Source organism: Ictalurus punctatus, chromosome 12 (genome assembly GCF_001660625.3).
Source record: "Ictalurus punctatus breed USDA103 chromosome 12, Coco_2.0, whole genome shotgun sequence".
Classification (NCBI taxonomy): Eukaryota; Metazoa; Chordata; class Actinopteri; order Siluriformes; family Ictaluridae; genus Ictalurus; species Ictalurus punctatus.
In genome coordinates this window covers 29366312-29386751 of record NC_030427.2, presented here as the reverse complement: position 1 = coordinate 29386751, position 20440 = coordinate 29366312, and the positions used below count along the sequence as shown (strand labels likewise).

General features: G+C 37.7%; 1 protein-coding gene and 1 long non-coding RNA gene across 3 annotated transcripts in view; one reads left to right on the top strand and one right to left on the bottom strand.

The window, feature by feature from the left end:
* LOC108272865 (uncharacterized) overlaps nt 1-20440 on the top strand; it is a 51381-nt gene that overhangs the window by 4439 nt on the left and 26502 nt on the right. The window lies entirely within an intron of this gene.
* Nucleotides 797-19189, bottom strand: LOC108272858 (nuclear body protein SP140-like protein). 2 transcript variants are annotated; one of them, XR_008397605.1, is made up of 16 exons: nt 18633-19179; nt 18345-18518; nt 12021-12140; nt 11387-11520; nt 10980-11128; nt 10683-10745; nt 10061-10149; nt 7822-7921; nt 7376-7542; nt 3727-3877; nt 2713-2887; nt 2324-2521; nt 2028-2219; nt 1304-1437; nt 1119-1156; nt 797-1024 (listed from the first exon to the last, which is right to left on the bottom strand). XR_008397605.1 is itself a non-coding variant. In XM_053684717.1 (5 exons), the coding sequence occupies exons 2-5, from the start codon at nt 18358-18360 to the stop codon at nt 11081-11083; spliced, it is 318 nt and encodes a 105-aa protein (XP_053540692.1). In that variant the 5' UTR covers nt 18361-18518; nt 18633-19189; the 3' UTR covers nt 10980-11080. The 2 variants fall into 2 exon arrangements, 1 of the variants encoding a protein (XP_053540692.1); XM_053684717.1 differs by lacking the exons at nt 797-1024; nt 1119-1156; nt 1304-1437; ... (6 more) ...; nt 10061-10149; nt 10683-10745 and having other exon boundaries at nt 18633-19189.

The window sequence follows — 20440 nt, the reverse complement described above, 5'->3', positions numbered from 1 at the left end:
CTGTTTGCAGATCGCCTAACCCATTGCCTGTTTCTGAGCATGCTTTTGTTTCACAATTTGGATTTACCTGCCTTTCTCTTTAATGAAGCTTTAATCTGCAATTGCACCCGTCCTAACCTCCATTACGTTCAATTATATGACAACATCCATCCTTCCACAGACTTGAAAGCGATCCCAAATGCCAACTGGCCAAAATTCCAATCTATCCACAAATCAACAATTTGTATTATTATGTTTGAATTTGATTGTTAATGTTGAGTAAGGCTGAATGTAGTTCTTTCTTCTTATTATTATTATTATTACTATTAATGGATTTGGATATGTTCCTACCTGGTTAAAAGAAATATTATATTTGAATATATTCTGACGTAATTCTGAAAGTATTGTCTCTAGTAGATAGACCAAGTCTAAATAATGTGAAGTCTAATCCTCTGTTTATTGTAATACTTTTCTAGTTAAGTGTACATAGGAAACTATGGCAAAGCTATTTTTAACTTAGGTAATGTTGGTCTATCACTGTTAATTTAGCAGTCATAATTAAGTGCTACTATCTAAGGGGACTAAACAAAGTATTAGTCAATTACCTCTGTCTACCGATCAAGACTGGTGAGTTTTTTGACCGTGAGATCCACGTACACGGTGCCAGACTCTGAGCGACATGGAATCGGAATGAACAAACACAATCTAAATTATGGAATTAACTAGAATGAATTAAATGTAAAAGATCAAAAGTGTTTACAAACTCATGATCTACAAATAACTAGGAAATAAATACAACACTGAGCGTTTTTTTTACAATTGGAGTCAGATTTAATTTAAGACAGAATCAAACAAAAGTGGAATAACAAATGTAATAATGTAAATGTATCCACATCGCTTCAAAAAGACAGAAAAGCACAGGAAACCTTCCACCATGTCATTGGATACTGTTGTTGGACCAGTGAGTGGACTCCTATAAAATAAAGGTCTGGGTGTACTGATGAGGGCTGGAGCTTTCCACACAGCTTAAAGGTAATCTCATTTTCTGCAAAATAAAAAATATATATTTTACTGAATAACAGTATAACAAAATATTTAAAGTATGATACAACTTGAAAATGACCAAATGGGCACATCACCTTCTGACCTTCATGTATTGACACTGCAATTTACTCTCCTTCAATAAAAAACAGAGGGAAAAAGGAATTTTTAGCATTGCAAAAGTTTATGTATGTCAGTGCCGTGTGTGTCCAACTTTTTGGAACAACGTTTCATCCAAGTTGGCATCTAAATACTTGTAGTGACTGTTAAAGAGTATATTTACCTTTATAAGTTCATGCAGTGTAATGTTTTGGCAGCGGATTGAGAGTTTCCAGTTCTTGCTATTTCCCCTTCCTGAAAATCTCTCAAAGTCACCTGGTGTGAACCACATGCCCTGGGACAAAATACACTCCTTTCCTGTAGGAACAAAACTTTGTTTAAATTCCAATTTAACAAAACAAACTATACTGACATATTCCTTCTGACACTACTCAACTTTATTTCTATATGAGAATGAAGCGTATGACTACGTGGCTTTTTTCGTTAAAAACATAACAGCTTTTGTTTTTTGGCCCTTCAAGGGCTCATTAATAATGTTGTAAGTTACAGTGGATCCTCATGGTTTAGGACTTCCTTAGTAAAGTTTTCTTTCAGGAAGGTAATAAATAAAGTTCACTTAGAAAAACTCTTAGTGGTAAGATAACATCTTTTTTGCTATCCACCTTCCATATATACACTGTAAAGAATTGCTGTCAATTTTACAACCTGGGTTTGCCTGTAAAGTACGGTGAAATGTACAGTAAACATCTGTAAAGCATATTTATAGTGAAGTACTGTAATATCTTAGACATTTTAAAATAAAACATATTCCAGTACATTTGTCTGATGCAGGATACAACTGTCTGATGCAGGATACAATCATTTGGTGGAACTCCAATTATTATGGTTATACTTAGATTGAAGAAATTCTAAACCATACATTAAAGAGCACATTTCTACTGACTTACAGAGTGTGGGCTTCATGGCTGGTTTCTTTTGGCTGGACACAGAGGAAGGGCCTCGTTCCTCCTTATGTGTCTGTTCACCACTTTTCTTTGTTGCACCTTTCTTTTGCTCTTGCTTCTTTTCCTTTCTCTCAACTTTCATATTATTTCTTGGTTCATATGCCTTGGGAAGCTTCTTAGGAATCCTATAGGAACCTAAAACAGGAGACTCTGTCATTTAAGATCATAATTAGAATGAAATAAAGCACTCAAGCAACTACAACAGAGTTCATTTAAACAGCACATTTCTACTGACTTACAGAGTGTGAGCTTCATGGCTGGTTTCTTTCGGCTGGACACAGAGGAAGGGCCTCGTTCCTCCTCGTGTGTCTCTTCACCAATTTTTTTTCTCTTTGTTGCACCCTTCTTTTGCTCTTGCTTCTTTTCCTTTCTCTGAACTTCTGTGTTAATGGTTGGTTTCTCTGCTTTGATAAGCCTTGCAGAAATCCTGAAGGAACCTAAAACATGAGACTCTGTCATTTAAGATCATATTCAGAATGAAGAAAAAAAGCACTCATGTAACTACAACGGAGATAATGATTCATATCCAATCATCCAACATTTGTTGAGTGAAAAAAAGTGGAAATACAACTCTGAAAATATAACAAAATAAACTTGCATGGAAAGGTGAAGAAATGGAATGACTGACCATCAAGAAGTCTTTTTTGGAGCACACGGAGTCCGGGATATTTCTGCAGGATGTGATCCTGAAACACACAACTCCAAAACAGTTTCACATGGTGTCCTTGTTTATTCTCCACCCAGTCCAAAATATCATACACACCTTTCTGTCTTCTCTCCTTATTTTTCATTCTAATTACTTTCTGAGAGAGAGAGAGAGAGAGAGAGAGAGAGAGAGAGAGAGAGAGAGAGAGAGAGAGAGAGAGAGAGAAAGAGAGAGAACACACGCAGAACCCCCATTTATCAGTGGTGTGCATGTGGTTAAGCAGTGTGAACAGCAGGTAAAAGCACAATGTGGGATTTATTAAAACAAACGTTTACTTATGTACAGTATGTGTATATATAGGCAGAGCTTTGAGCATGTGTAACCAAATACCTGTGCAAATGCTTTCAACACTAAAAATAAAGTGCCACCAGAAGCTGAATTTAATTTTATTAATCCCAAAGATTTTCATTCCACAACACGCAATTGTTGATGTGCAGGTTTATAGTTCTACATTCTTTAAAAGAAGACAACTTAATAGGCCGACTCCCTCCACTGTACTGATCAACACCTCCACTGTACTGATCAACATAGAAATACTTAGTTTAGGAAAATTATTCTTTTGTTCACATGTTTCCTGGTGGCACTAAGAAAAAGTCCTGGCCGCAGTAACCTCAGATTTACCTCAAAGCACTGACACTGAGGCTTCTTTCAGAAATGTTAAATAAATAAAGTAAAATATACAATGTAAAAAAGCATATATTCAGTGGAGGTGAGTGTGAGATAATCACAGTCATGTGTGCTAATGCTCTTACACTGAGTACTACAATTTATTTAGAAAATGCACGGACAATGTTTCAGTTTCACTTCCTGTCAGCTGTCACCTGATACCATCAGACCCAATAATAAACACTGATCAACTGTAACATCGACACTCAATTCCCAAAATCAATTCCCTCCTGGAATGGAGGCATGGTGTAAAGTATTATGATCTCTTACCTGGTAGAGATCCTCAGGTACCAGGTCATGGTCTCGGAGCTGGTTGAGGAAGGTGAGTGGTTCCTCTGTACAAGAGGAGATCACTGTCTTCTTGCGGTGAAGAAATCTGATCAACTCCTCATCCGTTGGAAAATCCATTCGGCCTGTTTAACTGTCAAAACAAATCGCTTTTCTTAATGTCAGACTCTAGCTTCGTGATCCTGAGTAGGATTGAGTGCTGACTGAGGTTTTTTGTGCACGAGAAACTCTGAAACACGCCTCCAATCACGTGACATCCAGTAGTATAGCCAGTGACAGGGAAATGGCATCATTTGGGTGTATGAGCCACACCTTGGTTATTTGTGTCACAGATAACCTGGACACAGAACAAAATGAATTGTTCTCATAATAAAATAAAATTTTAATTGATCCAAACCCCTAACAATTATATATATGTATATATAATTATTAATACAGGTGCATCTCAAAAAATTAGAATATCGAGGATCTAATTCATAATTCCTTAATTTAATTTAAAAAAGCGGAACTTTCATATATTCCAAATTCATTACACATGAAGTGAAATATTTCAAGCCTTTTGTTTGTTTGTTTTAATCTCGATGATTCTGGCTTCCAGCTCACGGAAATCAAAAATCCACTATCTCAAAATATTAGAATAAAGAATTTATAATACAGAAATGTCGACCTGGTGAAAAGTACAGTATCTCACAAAACTGAGTACACCCTGCACATTTTTGTAAATATTTGATGATATCTTTTCATGTGACAACACTGAAGAAATGACACTTTGCTACAATGTAAAGTAGTGAGTGTACAGCTTGTGTAACAGTGTAAATTTGCTGTCCCCTCAAAATAACTCAACACACAGACATTAATGTCTAAACCGCTGGCAACAAAAGTGAACACGTTAAGGGCCCGATTTCAATCAAGCTAAAGCATTAGTTCACATTTTTTAAAATGCCATGTAAGCTCTTTAATCTGACTGAAATCATACTGAAATCGAACTTCCGAAATCTGACTTGTAGCACCACTTCATCCAGCATGTATACACTTTAATCGAACCGTTCTGTTGGTTAGCGAATGATCCACACATGACTCAGTTTACAGTTCTTTAGTCACACAGTATTGCACAGCCATTTTTGCTTTTTGTTAGTGTTGGATGGATGGGGACAAAGTGGACTTTAATTACTATATTTTGATATAATTTAAGTAAGTCATATTAGATCAGTCTCTAACACAAGTTATGAGACAGGTTTACCCTGAGCAAAAATAACCTTATTTCTATAGATTTTTCATTCATTGTTTCTCTAAAATATACATGACTAGAAAGATATTTTGGTGACTTTTATTTATGTATGATATCCAGATTTATCTGGATATTATCATCCTTCCTGTGGATTACAACTTCCCTTTGTTTCTCAGTTTAGAACATCCTCTTTGTCATGAAATGGAGGAAGAGACGGAAGCAAGTGCAGGTAGGCAGATATAATAACAATCCAAAGGGTAAGGCAAAATCCGTGGTCAATAAACAGGCAGAGGTCGGGGGCGATCAGGCAAACAGACAAAACTAGGCAAGGCAGAGAATCGAGGTCAAGAACGTAAACAATGGTCAAATATCACTTTGGCAAAACACGAGTATAAGGCTTGGATAACAGCAGTGACAAGTCAGCTGAATGTTTACTTCGCATAGTCTGAGTGTTCAAAAAACGTTTTAAATACTGCGTATGTGCTGTGTGAGATTGGGTACAGGTGTGTGAGATGTGTGAGATTGGGTACAGGTGTGTATAGTTAGTATTAGGCAAGCGTGTGCATGTATGGGAAGTGTGGTCCTCAGTGGCCATGTTTGTAGTTAGTGGTGCCTCCTGGGAAATGAAGTTGCTGGTTTTCTGTGATATGACAGACTTCTGTTTTTGTTCTGTGTTACTCGGCCGAGTTTACAGCTCAGATTTGTTCCCTCTCCGTCATTTTATCCATTCAGTCTGTTACTGCTGTATCAATAAAATTTCCCACTGTTCATCACCATCATCATCATCATCATCATCATCATCATCATCATCATCATCTGTGTGTAGTTCACTACGTAACAGTTATAAAGTGTCATATCTGTCCTGAGGGAGTCTGTGAATTTATATTTATTATTATTATTATTATTATTATTATTATTATTATTATTATTATTATTATTATTTTGGTGCAATTAAAGGCAACCCTGTCTATAAAAAAATTGAGAGCCCCCACTGTACATAGTGTGTATATATATATATATCATATATATCATGCTGCATTTTGCAAAAAACAGTCCTGTTTTCTGACAAAGTGTGTTGCACCAATCACTAAATCGAAGCCATTTAATTGATACTTTTCAGTTAAAATAAATTATAAAATGACAATATAGTCTTTCATTTGATGCTCATGTAGATAATATTACTAGGATAGCCTTCTTTCATCTCAGAAATATTTCTAAAATAAGAAACATATTGTCACTACATGATGCGGAAATATTAGTTCATGCATTCGTCACCTCTAGATTAGATTACTGTAATGCCATACTGTCTGGATGTTCCAGTAGGAGCATAAACAAACTCCAGTTAGTCCAGAATGCAGCTGCTAGAGTCCTAACTAGAACCAGAAGATACGACCACATCACCCCGATCTTATCCACACTGCATTGGCTCCCAGTTAAATCTCGCATTAATTATAAAATACTATTATCAACCTATAAAGCACTAAATGGTCTCGCGCCACAGTATCTAAGCGACCTTTTGGTTTTCTATGATCAGCCACGCCTACTTAGATCAAAAGGTGCAGGATATTTGTTGGTACCTCGAATAGTGAAGGCTACAGCAGGGAGAAGAGCTTTCTCTTACTAAGTCCCACAGTTATGGAACAGTCTTCCAATTAGTGTTCGGGACTCAGACACAGTCTCAGTGTTTAAGTCTATGCTGAAAACATAATTGTTTATTCAAGCTTACCATGAATAGACTTTATTTTATGCAAAGTACACAGTTTTATCCATCACAGGATAGTAAGCATACCTAATAATCTCTCCCTCTCTTTACCTCCCTCTCACTTTGTTGAGCCACACATGATTTTATAGAGATGCCAGTGATCCTGACCCTTTCTTCTCTCCGGACCTGCCTGATCCAGCTGGATACCCTACCTCTGGATGGAGCTCTCATCAACTGGAGGCTACAACCTGGAGATTGCTGAGGACGGTACCGCTTGAAGTACCATGAAAGGGTTTTGGACCTCAGGTCCACATGGACGTTCTCGCTGTGGTTGCTGGGACTACGGTTGCTGCGTGGCCTTGGGACTGCGATTACCATGTGCAGTTTTACACTCAGGTGTCCTTTAGTGAACAGTGGACTAGTTCAACAAAGACTTCATATAAAAACCTTAATGAACTTTCTTTTACTTTCACACTATCCGTTGTTACCCAGATGAGGATGGGTTCCGTTTTGAGTCTGGTTCCACTCAAGGTTTCTTCCTCATTTCACCACCGTCACCACCAGCTCGTTCAATAGGGATAAATCCACACACTTAAAATCTGTATTCTGTCTTTATATATTTCTGTAAAGCAGCTTTGAGACAATGACCATTGTAAAAAGCACTAAACAAATACAATTGAATTGAATTGAATTGAACTTACGTGACTTGGGCTTCTTCTGGCTGGAGCTGGACACAGAACAAGGGCCTGCATCCTCCCCTTCTGTTTCATCAACACTTTTCTTTCTCTTTGCTCCATGCTTTTTTTGCTCTGCCTTCTTTTCCTTATTTCCTGCCAGTTTCTTTACATTGGGTAACTTTTCATTAATCCTGAGAGATCCATAAACCAGAGACACTGTGTACTTCAGGATATGATTCAAAATAAAGCAAAAAACTTATTTCAAAACTCTTGAAATCAGAACTTATTTTAATACTTAAAGTACATTTAAAAAGTACTTAAAAAGCCCAGTTTAACCATAAAAGTCATATGAATTCATATCATTTAATAATGAACACACAGGGGAAATATTCTGTATTGATTGACCTAAGCTGGTCTGGAGTGAGCGCAGAAAAGGATATTTCTGAAGGATGTGATCCTGAGACACACACCTCCAAAACAGCTTTATACACCGCCTCCCTGCTTCTCCACCCAGTCCAAAATCTCATACACACCTTTCTGCCTTCTGTTCTTACTTTTCATCTTTATTACCTTATACAGAGAGAGAGAGAGAGAGAGAGAGAGAGAGAAAGAGAGAGAGAGAGACAGAGAGAGAGACTGGTAATGTGTTGATTTATTGATGTGCATCATTAACTTCATTTCACTTAAATAACATAACACAAAATAATAAAAACACTGCTACAGTAAGTGAGCCTACGTCCCCCACTTTACTGATAAAAACAAATTCATTTCTTAAAAAATTATTTCCTTCATAAAATCCACAGAAATACCAATGTCCCTCAGTGGTGGAATGAACTTCCAAACTCAATCCGGACAACAGAATCCATCACTATCTTCAAAAAATGGCCAAAGACCCACCTCTTCTGTGAACGCTTAAATGGCCAATCACCTCTGTAAATGTACTAATCACTGATCAGTGCTGTAAAATGACATCACTGATAACAGGTAATCACAGACCACCACAATAAATTGAGTAATCACTGACCATTAATGTTGTATTCTATTCCATTATATTCTGATCCAGCCCAAGCCTATCAAAGCTCTATTCTACTCTATGTTGTTTTAGTCTACTCCATCTAAGTGCTATTATATTCACTAGTGGCAAAACTTATACAAGCAATTAAAGATCAAAACCATGCTATGAAGTGAAGCTATGAAGTGAAATGTTATGTTATTCATTTCATTTTGCATTCAGGCTACATATAGACAGACAAGGTGTGTCTGCCATGTACAAGGGGCGTAACTTTCTCACAGGTTCATGTTACAGAGACTCTTTCAGGTTGCACAACTCTTTCAGGTTTTTTTTCGACAACAGTCAATGCCCTGTTCAGGATACTGGAGGAGTGTTTTACCTGCATAAAAAGTAAGTAATTAGAAGAACTGGCCTTTTCTGTTGAATAATACGTGCTTTATTGTACATTTAGTAACTCAGAAAAAAAGTCATTTTGTTTTATAGAGTAGAAAGATGTGCACCGACCGAATATGTATTCAATTGGATTTCACACCGCCAGAGGAGCTGATTATCCAATCCATCGCAGGGCACACAATCACACCATACATTCACACAACCATTCATACACTATGGACACTTTGGACATTCCAATCAGCCTACCAGGGCCATGCCAATCAGCCAATCAGCCTACTATGCATGTCTTTGAACTGGGGGAGGAAACTGGAGTACCTGGAGGAAACCCCCACAGCACGGGGAGAACATGCAAACTCATATCACTTCTGATAAACTTTCTCCACTTTGGATGAGCATAGAGACACCATTCAAAAATTTCGTGAGTCTAGAGAAAATGTCCAGTTTATCACTTGAATTCCATTTAAAACGCAGTTGTCATATGTACTGCATGTAGTCACTATTAATTTTAAACTCATGCTTACAATGTTTAGTGACATTCACAGCAGGGAATAGTCTCTTGGTCTGTACTTAAGATTTAAAAAGGTAATAGATCCAATTGCACAACTGTGCACCATATGTAATATATACATTCTACATAAACAATATAATAATAATATAAAATACAGTTATACACACACACACACACACACACACACACACACACACACACACAGAATTAAGCTTTTCAAATATTTACAACATATTATTATCACGTAGCTGGCCGAATTGGCTGGTCTATGCTCTGTGTGCACAAGGCAAGATGTCACAGAGAATAAATGCTCTGGTTGAAATAGGATCCCCCACTCCTTTGTGTTCCTTAATGGCCATCTGCTACTGCTGTTGGCACAGAATATACAGGCTTCCCCCCATGATTTAAACTGTGAATTTGAATAAAATTCCTTGAGTCAAAAAGATTGTGTCTGCTTAATAGCCACCCTAAACTAGCACAAGTGAAGACAAAAATACAAAGTCTACTTGATACACTCTTCTGAAATAACAAATTTGCTCAGTTTGCCTTTAGTTATATATTATAATTAATGAAAATGATACTCATCTATGTGAAGACACTGATCACGTTAATGATTTCTCACAATAATTATCAACAATGAATTAACAAGGCGGGAAACAGATAATATCAGTATTCAACACTTTATTTCTATTAATCTCAGCAATTGTTTAAATATTGAGATGATCACTTCTACAACATTTCATTGGAAAAATCCCCGTAAGAATTATAAGAAATAAGAAATATCAAAAACTCTCACCCTGGCAGTCACACTCGTCACAGCGCACCAGATTTCCCGCCGAGTTACAAATGTAGCACACGTCATCATTGACATCATTGATGGTCCAGCTGGTTCAGAAAATGAAGAAAATTGAATCATAATATGTTTATGCTTATGACATGTTTATGACGTGCTGTTCTTTAAAAATGCACGTTTAAGTAAAATCTCGTGCTCACATGACTTATTTTGTTCTGCAGGATCCCGGTATACTTGGTAGAACCAACTTTGGGTGCAATTACAACTGCATGCCTTCTGGAATCTTTTCCTTCAGCTCTTTAAACTCTATTCAATTATTAGCAGTAACCGAAAAAAATAAATAAATAAAAAAAAATAACTAAACCTATCTAATCTAATTAAACCAGTATAATCCAACTTAAACAGTAACAGATGTTCAACTGTTTGAAGGACGCAATCACATTTTCTCTTCATTCTTTAGTACTGTATATGCACAATTCGGTACACTGGTTACCGACAGAAATATAAGACTTTAGATACTGTGACACAATAAGCTTTTCAGAGCAAGATAGTCAATGGAAAAAAATTGCATCACATTTTTGAAAAGAGACTAGTAATTGGATGGTGTCATGGGTTTGAGACTCACCCGGTTCTCAGGACAGCACAGACAACAGGGACACAGCAGTGAATGGATATACAGGATTTTTTTCTGAAAACATACACAAGATCATACAATATTCTTTCAAAAAGAGTTAAAAAGTTTCTCTGTATCTAATCTGTCTAGTTACTCTGCCCTTTTTAACACAGAGAACGAGAGAGTGGAAATGAAAGTTATAGATGAAAACAACAAACAGTGACTTGTAGGAGCAACACATACAGTTAACAGTAGGAGCTATAATATGCTGAAGCTGCGTATGTAAATATCTTCAATCTCTCACATTACCTTCACCAGATAGTTAAGGGTTTTGCCGTGACACAGTATGTCTTTCTTCCAGTGTCCATATGTCAGAGTTAACTCCTGCTTTTTGTATGATTGTTTTAAGACTAGAAAATTAAGACTCTGTATGTGCGTGGCCACTGCAAATGACCCTCCTACAAAACAAAACAAGGACAAAAAGGAAGGCTCTTAACATTCATTTTTAATAATAACTTTGTGTATGCCTGTGCAGTATGTGTACCCAGGCACATAGGCACTTTCTTCTTCTTCAACTTCTACGGCTTACTCCTTTTCAGGGTCACGTGGAACCTGGAGCCTATCCCTGGGAGCATCAGGCACAAGGCGGGGTACACCCTGGACAGGGTGCATAGGCACTTTTAGTTCATCTTAATAGTGATAAACAGTAGATTTACCTGTATAAGTTTATGCAGTGTGCTGTTTTGGCAGGAGATGGTGAGTTTCCAGTTCCTGCTACTTCCCCTTCCTGAAAATCTCTCAAAGTCACATGGGTTGAACCAGCGGTCCCAGGACAAAATACACTTCTCTCCTGTAGGAACAAAACTTTATTTAAATTCCAATTTAAATTAACTATAAAAGTAAATTGCTTCAACACAGCTTTATTTCTGTATGTAATCAGTTTTACTTACCCTCTTTTCTCTTTCATTCAAAATGTTCTAGCAACATGTGACAACACAGTGCCTCCACTCATCTATAGCTGGTGTAATAACTGTGCTTAGAGGAATAGCCCTAATAAACACCTAATCTAGTCATAATAAAACCCTAATCTATCACATCGTCTCTCATGCTGTATCTCACACATATACCCACATTTTATAGTACTAATGATGATTATGATGATGAGGGAGAAAAGTTGAGCTGTTATTTTTTATTACCTTTTCATGTTCTCTTAAACAAATATTAGGCCTAATGTTAAATCACGAATAATATTTATTAAAGATTTTTGATCGTTGCAAGATTACAGAACAAGTGAAGCCATCTCTATATATTAGGATAAGGTTTGATGATGTGAAAATGATGAAAGTGTACCTCTGGCAAGCTTGTCACTATACAGTGTGCCCTCTTTATCTCCACAGGTAACAGGAAGCTGATTCTTATCACAATCCAATGTCCAAATATCCTCCTTCTTTACTCTCTTTAATGGTAGGGCTATAAGAGAGAAAGAATACCATCTTAATATCTTAAAACTGCATTAAATCTCAATAACCCAGTGACAAAAGGGTTAATAAGTAATTGATTCATGCATCATAGTACACTCAGCAAGCTGGCCTATACAGACATGCATTGCTGTTTTAGAAGCGCTTGACTTTCCAGGTGCCTGAAACTGACAACTGATAACAGTAATGTTGTCCTGTAATCACCAGTCCCTTTTAACATTAGTCTTTAACAATGTTAATATATGATGCAGAAAAACTAGTCCATGCTTTCGTTACCTCTAGGTTGAACAATAGTAATGCATTGCTGACTGGGTGTTACGTACCAGTAGGTATAAAACAAGCTCCAGTTAGGACAAATTAATTATTCATATGACATTAATGAAAAAATAAAAGTAAAATATGGTTTGAATAAATAGGCAAAACATAAATAGCCATAATATTATTGTGCACATTTAAATATTGTGTCTATTGAAAATTTCTTTATAAAATAAATTGGTAACACTTTACAATACTGTTCTACAAGTCCATGGTAACTATGCAGGAATTAAGCAGGAATAAATTAGTAGTTCCTCATTAACACTTATTTTTCTCCAATTAACTACTAATAAGTGCTAATTAATTATGATGTTAGTAGGAGTTCACTATTAACTAAGTGTAACCCACATTGAATTATCACCAATAAATGATTCATAAAATGCATAAATAAGCTAATAAGTTAAAACATATACATGTAAGAAACAATTAAGAATGGTTAAAAACAGTTTGACAGTGATTTAATGTAAACAAACAGAAGTATGGCTGTAAGGAATTGTGGTGACGCTTCCCCTTTAAGAGACTCGGTGGCCCATTTTGAAGCAGCACTGAGCAGAGAGCGGAGAAGCAGACAGACTAACAAGCTAAAAAGTTAAAAGCTTTTGTGAAGAGTTGATTTAGAAGCTCAAAAACAATACCTGCTTGTTTGGGAATTTATGAAGCTTAAATACAAGAAAACCACAACGTTTTTGGTGAGTTTCAACCCCGTTTACTTGAAGTGTTGTTAATGCTATTGTGAAGTGAATGCTGTAAACGCTAGCAAAGAGCTAACGATATAACTCTGGAGAAAGCCGCAAACACTATTTCCAGTAATAACTTTGAGTTAGTTAAAGAAGCAAAGTGTGAATTTATTTGGGTTAAGTTGATTAAATGTGAGTTTTAGCTTATGTAAAGGAAAAAGACGTTATCGGCCTGACGGCAGGAGAGACGTACTTCTCTGTCGCTATTCTGAGGCCTAGTTAAACATGAACAGTAATGTAGCAGTAATGTTACGGTTCACAGAAATTTTAAAAGGAGTATTTGCTTCATTCATGTGATTAGAATAATTTAGTTCTTTTATGACCTGTTATACAGGTCAGGTTTTTTTGGTTGTTGTTGTTTATGTTTCTGTTTGAAATTGGACCTTGGTCTGCCGCGTGTGGACTACGCACATAGACACAGGATACAAGATGGCGAGCCAAACCCATGGACAAAGTTTCTAGAAACAGCTCGGCTTCTTCGTGCCAGAGAGGATCTGCTGTGTACAAAGGGACGCTGTTAAACTCACTGCCAGAGCGGTAGGCGTGTTGGGACTATTTTTTGCCCCCCTTGGAACTGGATCTGAAGGGTTATTTAAGTTGTATTCTGTTTAATGTATTGTCTTTGTTGTTCTTCAGTAAACTGCCGGCTTTTGTATTTAAAGTACCTGGTCTCTTTTCTAATTTTTCACCGTTACCCCACTCCATCCGAACCTAGAACTGGTCCAGTAGCTTTATAAAGTTGTATCAGAGCATATATGTGCCACATAAGCAGTAATTACTAAGTTTTACATTTCTCTTGCAGAACTACTAGCTAACTATGGCTATGGTACAGATCACAGAACTACCACCTAATATACCTCAACCTATTCCATATATAATATATTATAAGGGTCTTTAAAGGAGCACAGGGTCAGGGTGTTTTATTTTTAGTCAGTCAAAGTCTAAAGAAAGAAATGGACATCAAATTTACCTACAAAGAAATGGACCTACAAAATTACAAGGCTATAATGTAGCAATGAATAATGAATATTCTCCATTAACACAATTTCAAACATGTTCAAAGGTAATTTACCTTTAAGTAACAAAGCACTAACACTTTAATTATTTATTAATGAATTAATAATGAATTACCTAAGTAATATTTATGAGTTTCATGTCATTACTAATGATGGAAGTGTTACTGTGTTGTTCTTCAGTAGTTAATGATGATCCAGAACAGTGTTACACACGGTCATTCATTAATATTTAATACTGACGCATTAGTTTTTTGTTACTTAATAGTAAATTCTTTACAAAACTTTTGAAAGTAAGTTATCCATCCATCCATCCATCCTCAACCTCTTATCCGTAATCGGGTCGCGGGGGCAAAAGCTCCAGCAGGGGACCCCAAACTTCCCTTTCCCGAGCCACATTAACCAGCTCTGACTGGGGGATTCCGAGACGTTCCCAGGCCAGTGTGGAGATATAATCTCTCCACCTAGTCCTGGGTCTTCCCCGAGGTCTCCTCCCCGCTGGACGTGCCTGGAACACCTCCCTAGGGAGGCACCCAGGGGGCATCCTTACCAGATGCCCGAACCACCTCAACTGGCTCCTTTCAACGCAAAGGAGCAGCGGCTCTACTCTGAGTTCCTCTCGGATAGCCGAGTTTCTCACCCTATCTCTAAGGGAGAAGCCAGCCACCCTCCTGAGAAAACCCATTTCGGCCGCTTGTACCCGTGATCTAGTTCTTCCGGTCACTACCCGGCCTTCATGACCATAGGTGAGGGTAGGAACGAACATTGCCTGATAGATTGAGAGCTTTGCCTTCCGGCTCAGCTCTCTTTTCGTCACAACGGTGCGGTAAAGCTATTGCAATACCACTCCCGCTGCACCGGTTCTTCGGCCAATCTCCCGTTCCAATGTCCCCTTACTCATGAACAAGACCCCGAGGTACTTGAACTCCTTCACTTGGGTTAAGTACTCACCGGGCGGGTGTGGGGATAATCACAAGTCCCCGGTTGAGCACTGTTACGTTGGAGTTTACCCTGGTGGACAACAGGGTCGCCTCCTTATGCCTACGGGTTGTGGGGGGGGGCTCTGACTGTTGTCTGTGCATATGCACCAAACACCAGTTCTGAGTACTCGGCCTTCTTGGAGACCCTGAACGGAGTCCTGTATGGGGCACCAGTAGGGGACTCCATAGCTCTGCTGGCAGACTTCAACATGCACATGGGCCATGATGGAGATACCTGGAGAGGCATGATTGGGAGGAATGGCCTCCCTGATCTAAACCCAAGTGGGCATTTGTTGTTGGACTTCTGTACCAGTCATGGTCTGTCTATAACGAATACCATGTTTGAACATAAGGAGGCTCATAAGTGTACGTGGTACCAGGGCACCCTAGTCCGAAGGTCGATGATCGATTTTGTAATCGTATCATCTGATCTCAGGCTGCATGTTCTGGACACTCGGGTCAAGAGAGCGGCAGTGCTATCAACTGATCACCATCTGGTGGTGAGTTAGGTCAAGGGGTGGGGAAAGACAATGAACAGACCTGGAAAGCCCAAACGAGTAGTGTGGGAAAGTAAGTTAATAGAGCGTATTTGTTGCTCATTGCTATGTTACACCCTTGAATGTTTGTAGGTTGTTGTTGTTGTTGTTGTTCATTTCTTTTTTTAGACCTTGACTGGATAAATAAAACTCTGTGCTTCTCAGAGGAGACCTATAGTAGCTATTATAATATGTAGTGTATATACAGTGAGGGAAAAAAGTATTTGATCCCCTGCTGATTTTGTACGTTTGCCCACTGACAAAGAAATGATCAGTCTATAATTTTAATGGTAGGTTTATTTGAACAGTGAGAGACAGAATAACAACAAAAAATCCAGAAAAACACATGTCAAAAATGTTATAAATTCATTTGCATTTTAATGAGGGAAATACGTATTTGACCCCTCTGCAAAACATGACTTAGTACTTGGTGGCAAAACCCTTGTTGGCAATCACAGAGGTCAGACGTTTCTTGTAGTTGGCCACCAGGTTTGCACACATCTCAGGAGGGATTTTGTCCCACTCCTCTTTGCAGATCTCCTCCAAGTTGTTAAGGTTTCGAGGCTGACGTTTAGCAACTCGAACCTTCAGCTCTCTCCACAGATTTTCTATGGGATTTAGGTCTAGAGACTGGCTAGGCCACTCCAGGACCTTAATGTGCTTCTTCTTGAGCCACTCCTTTGTTGCCTTGGCCGTGTGTTTTGGGTCATTGTCATGCTGGAATATCCATCCACGACCCATTTTCAATGCCCTGGCTGAGGGAAGGAGGTTCTCACCCAAGATTTGACGGTACATGGCCCCGTCCATCGTCCCTTTGATGCGGTGAAGTTGTCCTGTTCCCTTAGCAGAAAAACGCCCCCAAAGCATAATGTTTCCACCTCCATGTTTGACGGTGGGGATGGTGTTCTTGGGGTCATAGGCAGCATTCCTCCTCCTCCAAACACAGCGAGTTGAGTTGATGCCAAAGAGCTCCATTTTGGTCTCATCTGACCACAACACTTTCACCCAGTTGTCCTCTGAATCATTCAGATGTTCACTGGCAAACTTCAGACAGGCATGTATATGTGCTTTCTTGAGCAGCGGACCTTGCGTGCGCTGCAGGATTTCAGTCCTTCACGGCGTAGTGTTTCCAAATGTTTTCTTGGTGACTATGGTCCCAGCTGCCTTGAGATCATTGACAAGATCCTCCCGTGTAGTTCTGGGCTGATTCCTCACTGTTCTCATGATCATTGCAACTCCACGAGGTGAGATCTTGCATGGAGCCCCAGGCCGAGGGAGATTGACAGTTCTTTTGTGTTTCTTCCATTTGTGAATAATTGCACCAACTGTTGTCACCTTCTCACCAAGCTGCTTGGCAATGGTCTTGTAGCCCATTCCAGACTTGTGTAGGTCTACAGTCTTGTCCCTGACATCCTTGGAGAGCTCTTTGGTCTTGGCCATGGTGGAGAGTTTGGAATCTGACTGATTGATTGCTTCTGTGGACAGGTGTCTTTTATACAGGTAACAAGCTGATATTAGGAGCACTCCCTTTAAGAGTGTGCTCCTAATCTCAGCTCGTTACCTGTATAAAAGACACCTGGGAGCCAGAAATCTTTCTGATTGAGAGGGGGTCAAATACTTATTTATTTACTTATTTAAATACTTATTAAAATGGAAATCAATTTATAACATTTTTGACATGCGTTTTTCTGGATTTTCTTTTTGTTATTCTGTCTCTCACTGTTCAAATAAATCTACCATTAAAATTATAGACTGATAATTTCTTTGTCAGTGGGCAAACGTACAAAATCAGCAGGGGATCAAATACTTCTTTCCCTCACTGTATTAATCTATAATAACAGGTAGACCTTTATATTTTAGACACTGAGGTATTGGTATAGGTTGAGGCATATTATGTAGTAGAGCTATTGGGATTTACTGTTGATGTGACAAGTACTGAATCCGTAGTTATTAAAAAGCAGGGTTAGCTAGTAGTTCTTCATGACAAATATAAAGACTCATTATAATATAAGACTTAGTAAGTACTGTTAATCAATAGAGAACTCTTACTAATGTCCTAATTTTGTAGAAGTTCTTAGTAGTTAACAGGAGTAAGAAAAGTGTTAATGAAGAACTACTAATTTAGTGTATGAGTATAACCTATGAGTATACCGTAGAACAGTATTGGAAAGTGTTACTTATATGTCTGTACTGAGTGGGTCCATGATTTTTTTGTTTACTGTTAAAGGGGTCCCTGACCATAAAATGTTTGAGAATGTCTGCTTTGTAATATGCACATGTGGTAATTATAGTACTTCCTATCAAATATATATATTATGTACATAGGCTACTGCATTTTGAACATTCAGACAGATTTTAAAACAATATTTGGTTTTTCGTAGATCATGTTTATTTTTTTAGGTACTGCACTTCAGAAATCACTGGGCCAAAGTTCTGAATCTCAACTCTTACCAACTTTATTTATGCTTTTCAGGTAATAAATAAATAAATAAATAAATAAAATAAAATTTTAAAAAATTATACAATGAAATTATATAATGAAAACCCCCCACAAATTCTTAGATCCAAGCATATTTAGCCCAGTGTCTATCCCTGTCACTTTGCCATAGACTCACAGAAGCCGGGCTTCATGGCTGCTTTCTTCTGGCTGGATCTGGATACAGAAGAAGTGTGTGGTTCCTCCTTCTCTATCTCATCAACACCTTGCTTTCTCTTGTTTCGACCCTTCTTTTCCTCACTTCCTGTCAGTTTTTTTGCATCAGGCAACTATCCAAGAAACCTGATGGACTCTTAAACAAGAGCCACTGTCCTTCAATATAACATTCAGAAAAAAATCTTAAATAAATAAATCAACTGAAGAACATAAAACAATTAACAGAAAAAGACAAAATGGAGAGACTGACCTTCCAGAAGGCTGGTATTGAGTGAGCACAGAAACGGATATTTCTGCAGCATGTGATCCTCAAACACACATCTAAAAAACTTCTTAACACACCCATATATCTTTGCAAATACTGTGAGCATTAAATTTTGCATTCATTAAAACAATTATTTAGATTTGTGCAGCACATCCAGCTAATCCATATTATACATTCTTTTGGCCAAACCTATCCCCTATACAATTGGACTAAACAGGAATTCCATTAAATTTCCTGTCCCAAGTCAGTTTCCACGAGCACAACTGCATTGTTGTTGCAGGTAACATTCCATCAAAAGTTGAATTCAGTTATATTAATTTCAACATATATCTGACTGGCAACACATTGATGCGTAACATTATAGTTATTTCATTATTATTGTTTAAGGGACACTAAAATATATATTTTTAAAAACATGGTTTAACAGACCTACTTCCCACACTTTCTTGATAAAAATATAAATCTTCGCTTTAGGAAAGCGTTTCTTTTGTTTGCATGTTCTTTTGTTTGCTTGGCAAGGATGTATTAACAAATGATCCACCTAAGCACAAGGGGCACAAGGAGTCAGGGGGATTCAAAGCCAGGGAAATTCTTATTAACTCCCCAGAGTCAATGAACCAAAAGTATCACTTAAAAACTGAAGAAATGGCCAACACATTAACTTTGAAGATGTCACAAAAAAAGAAATCATCATCTTGTTGACATGGTGAAGACTATGTTGCATGTCCTTAAACCTCTACTGTGTTTCATCCAGAATTGCACGTTCCATTTGTATATTAAATCCTAAGTAGTTTATTGTTGTTGTTGTTGTTGTTGTTGTTGTTTAAAAAAAAAAAAAAAAGTGTCATCTAACGTCATGCCCTGCCCCAGGGAGCATTTTGGGTCCCCATTATTTCATAATCTGTCCCTGCTTGTTGGCACTAACAAGTCCTAAGTCTTTTCTTTACATTCATACTAGGCTAGAATTGAGGTTCCACTCTGCTGGAGAAACCACCTGCTGGAGACTTTCCTTGCAGATCAAAACTTGAAGTAGTTTTACCACCAAAATACTGATACTGAAGTAGTCTATTATATTTAGTAATTATACAAAATAAAATATTAAATGTAAATATTGCATTTAGTCAGTGAGTCATAACCACAGTCATGTATGGTAATGTGTTTAAGTTATTTGCATACTATTATATCCCTCACAAATGCAAGTACAATGCTTTCACGTTACAGCACTGTACATGTAGGTCTTCCTGATTATGTTACCCAATACCAGTAATACTCATTAATAAAACATGGATCAGACATTAACATCCACATTCAAGACACCAAAATACATTTATAGTCAAGGTTGTGAGTTAGCAAATCAAACCAATCTATTACCTTATTTCAAGAGTAAAGAAAAAAGGAATAAAATAGGCTTTTTTCTTTTGTGCCTGGTAGAGATCCTCAGCTATCAGATCATGGTCTTGGAGCTGCTTGAGGAAGCTGAATGGTTTGACCATTTGAGAAGAGATTGCTGTTTTCTTCTGGCGGAAAAAAAGAATAATCACAGCCTGTGGTGCCAAATCCAAACGCAAGATCAGTTGTGCTGTTCATCTCTCTACTCTGTACAATAAAACAATATTTATACAGTAGGTGTGAGTTATTAAATGTACAATAACATACAATAATGAACCAGTTATGCAAAACGCATAACAAAAAAGGCCCATCGCTCCAGCAAACAAATCATTTAATGTTTATCTTTTGTCAACTTTAGCTGTATAACAAAACAAATTATTTAGACTCTTATTTAGACAAATTAT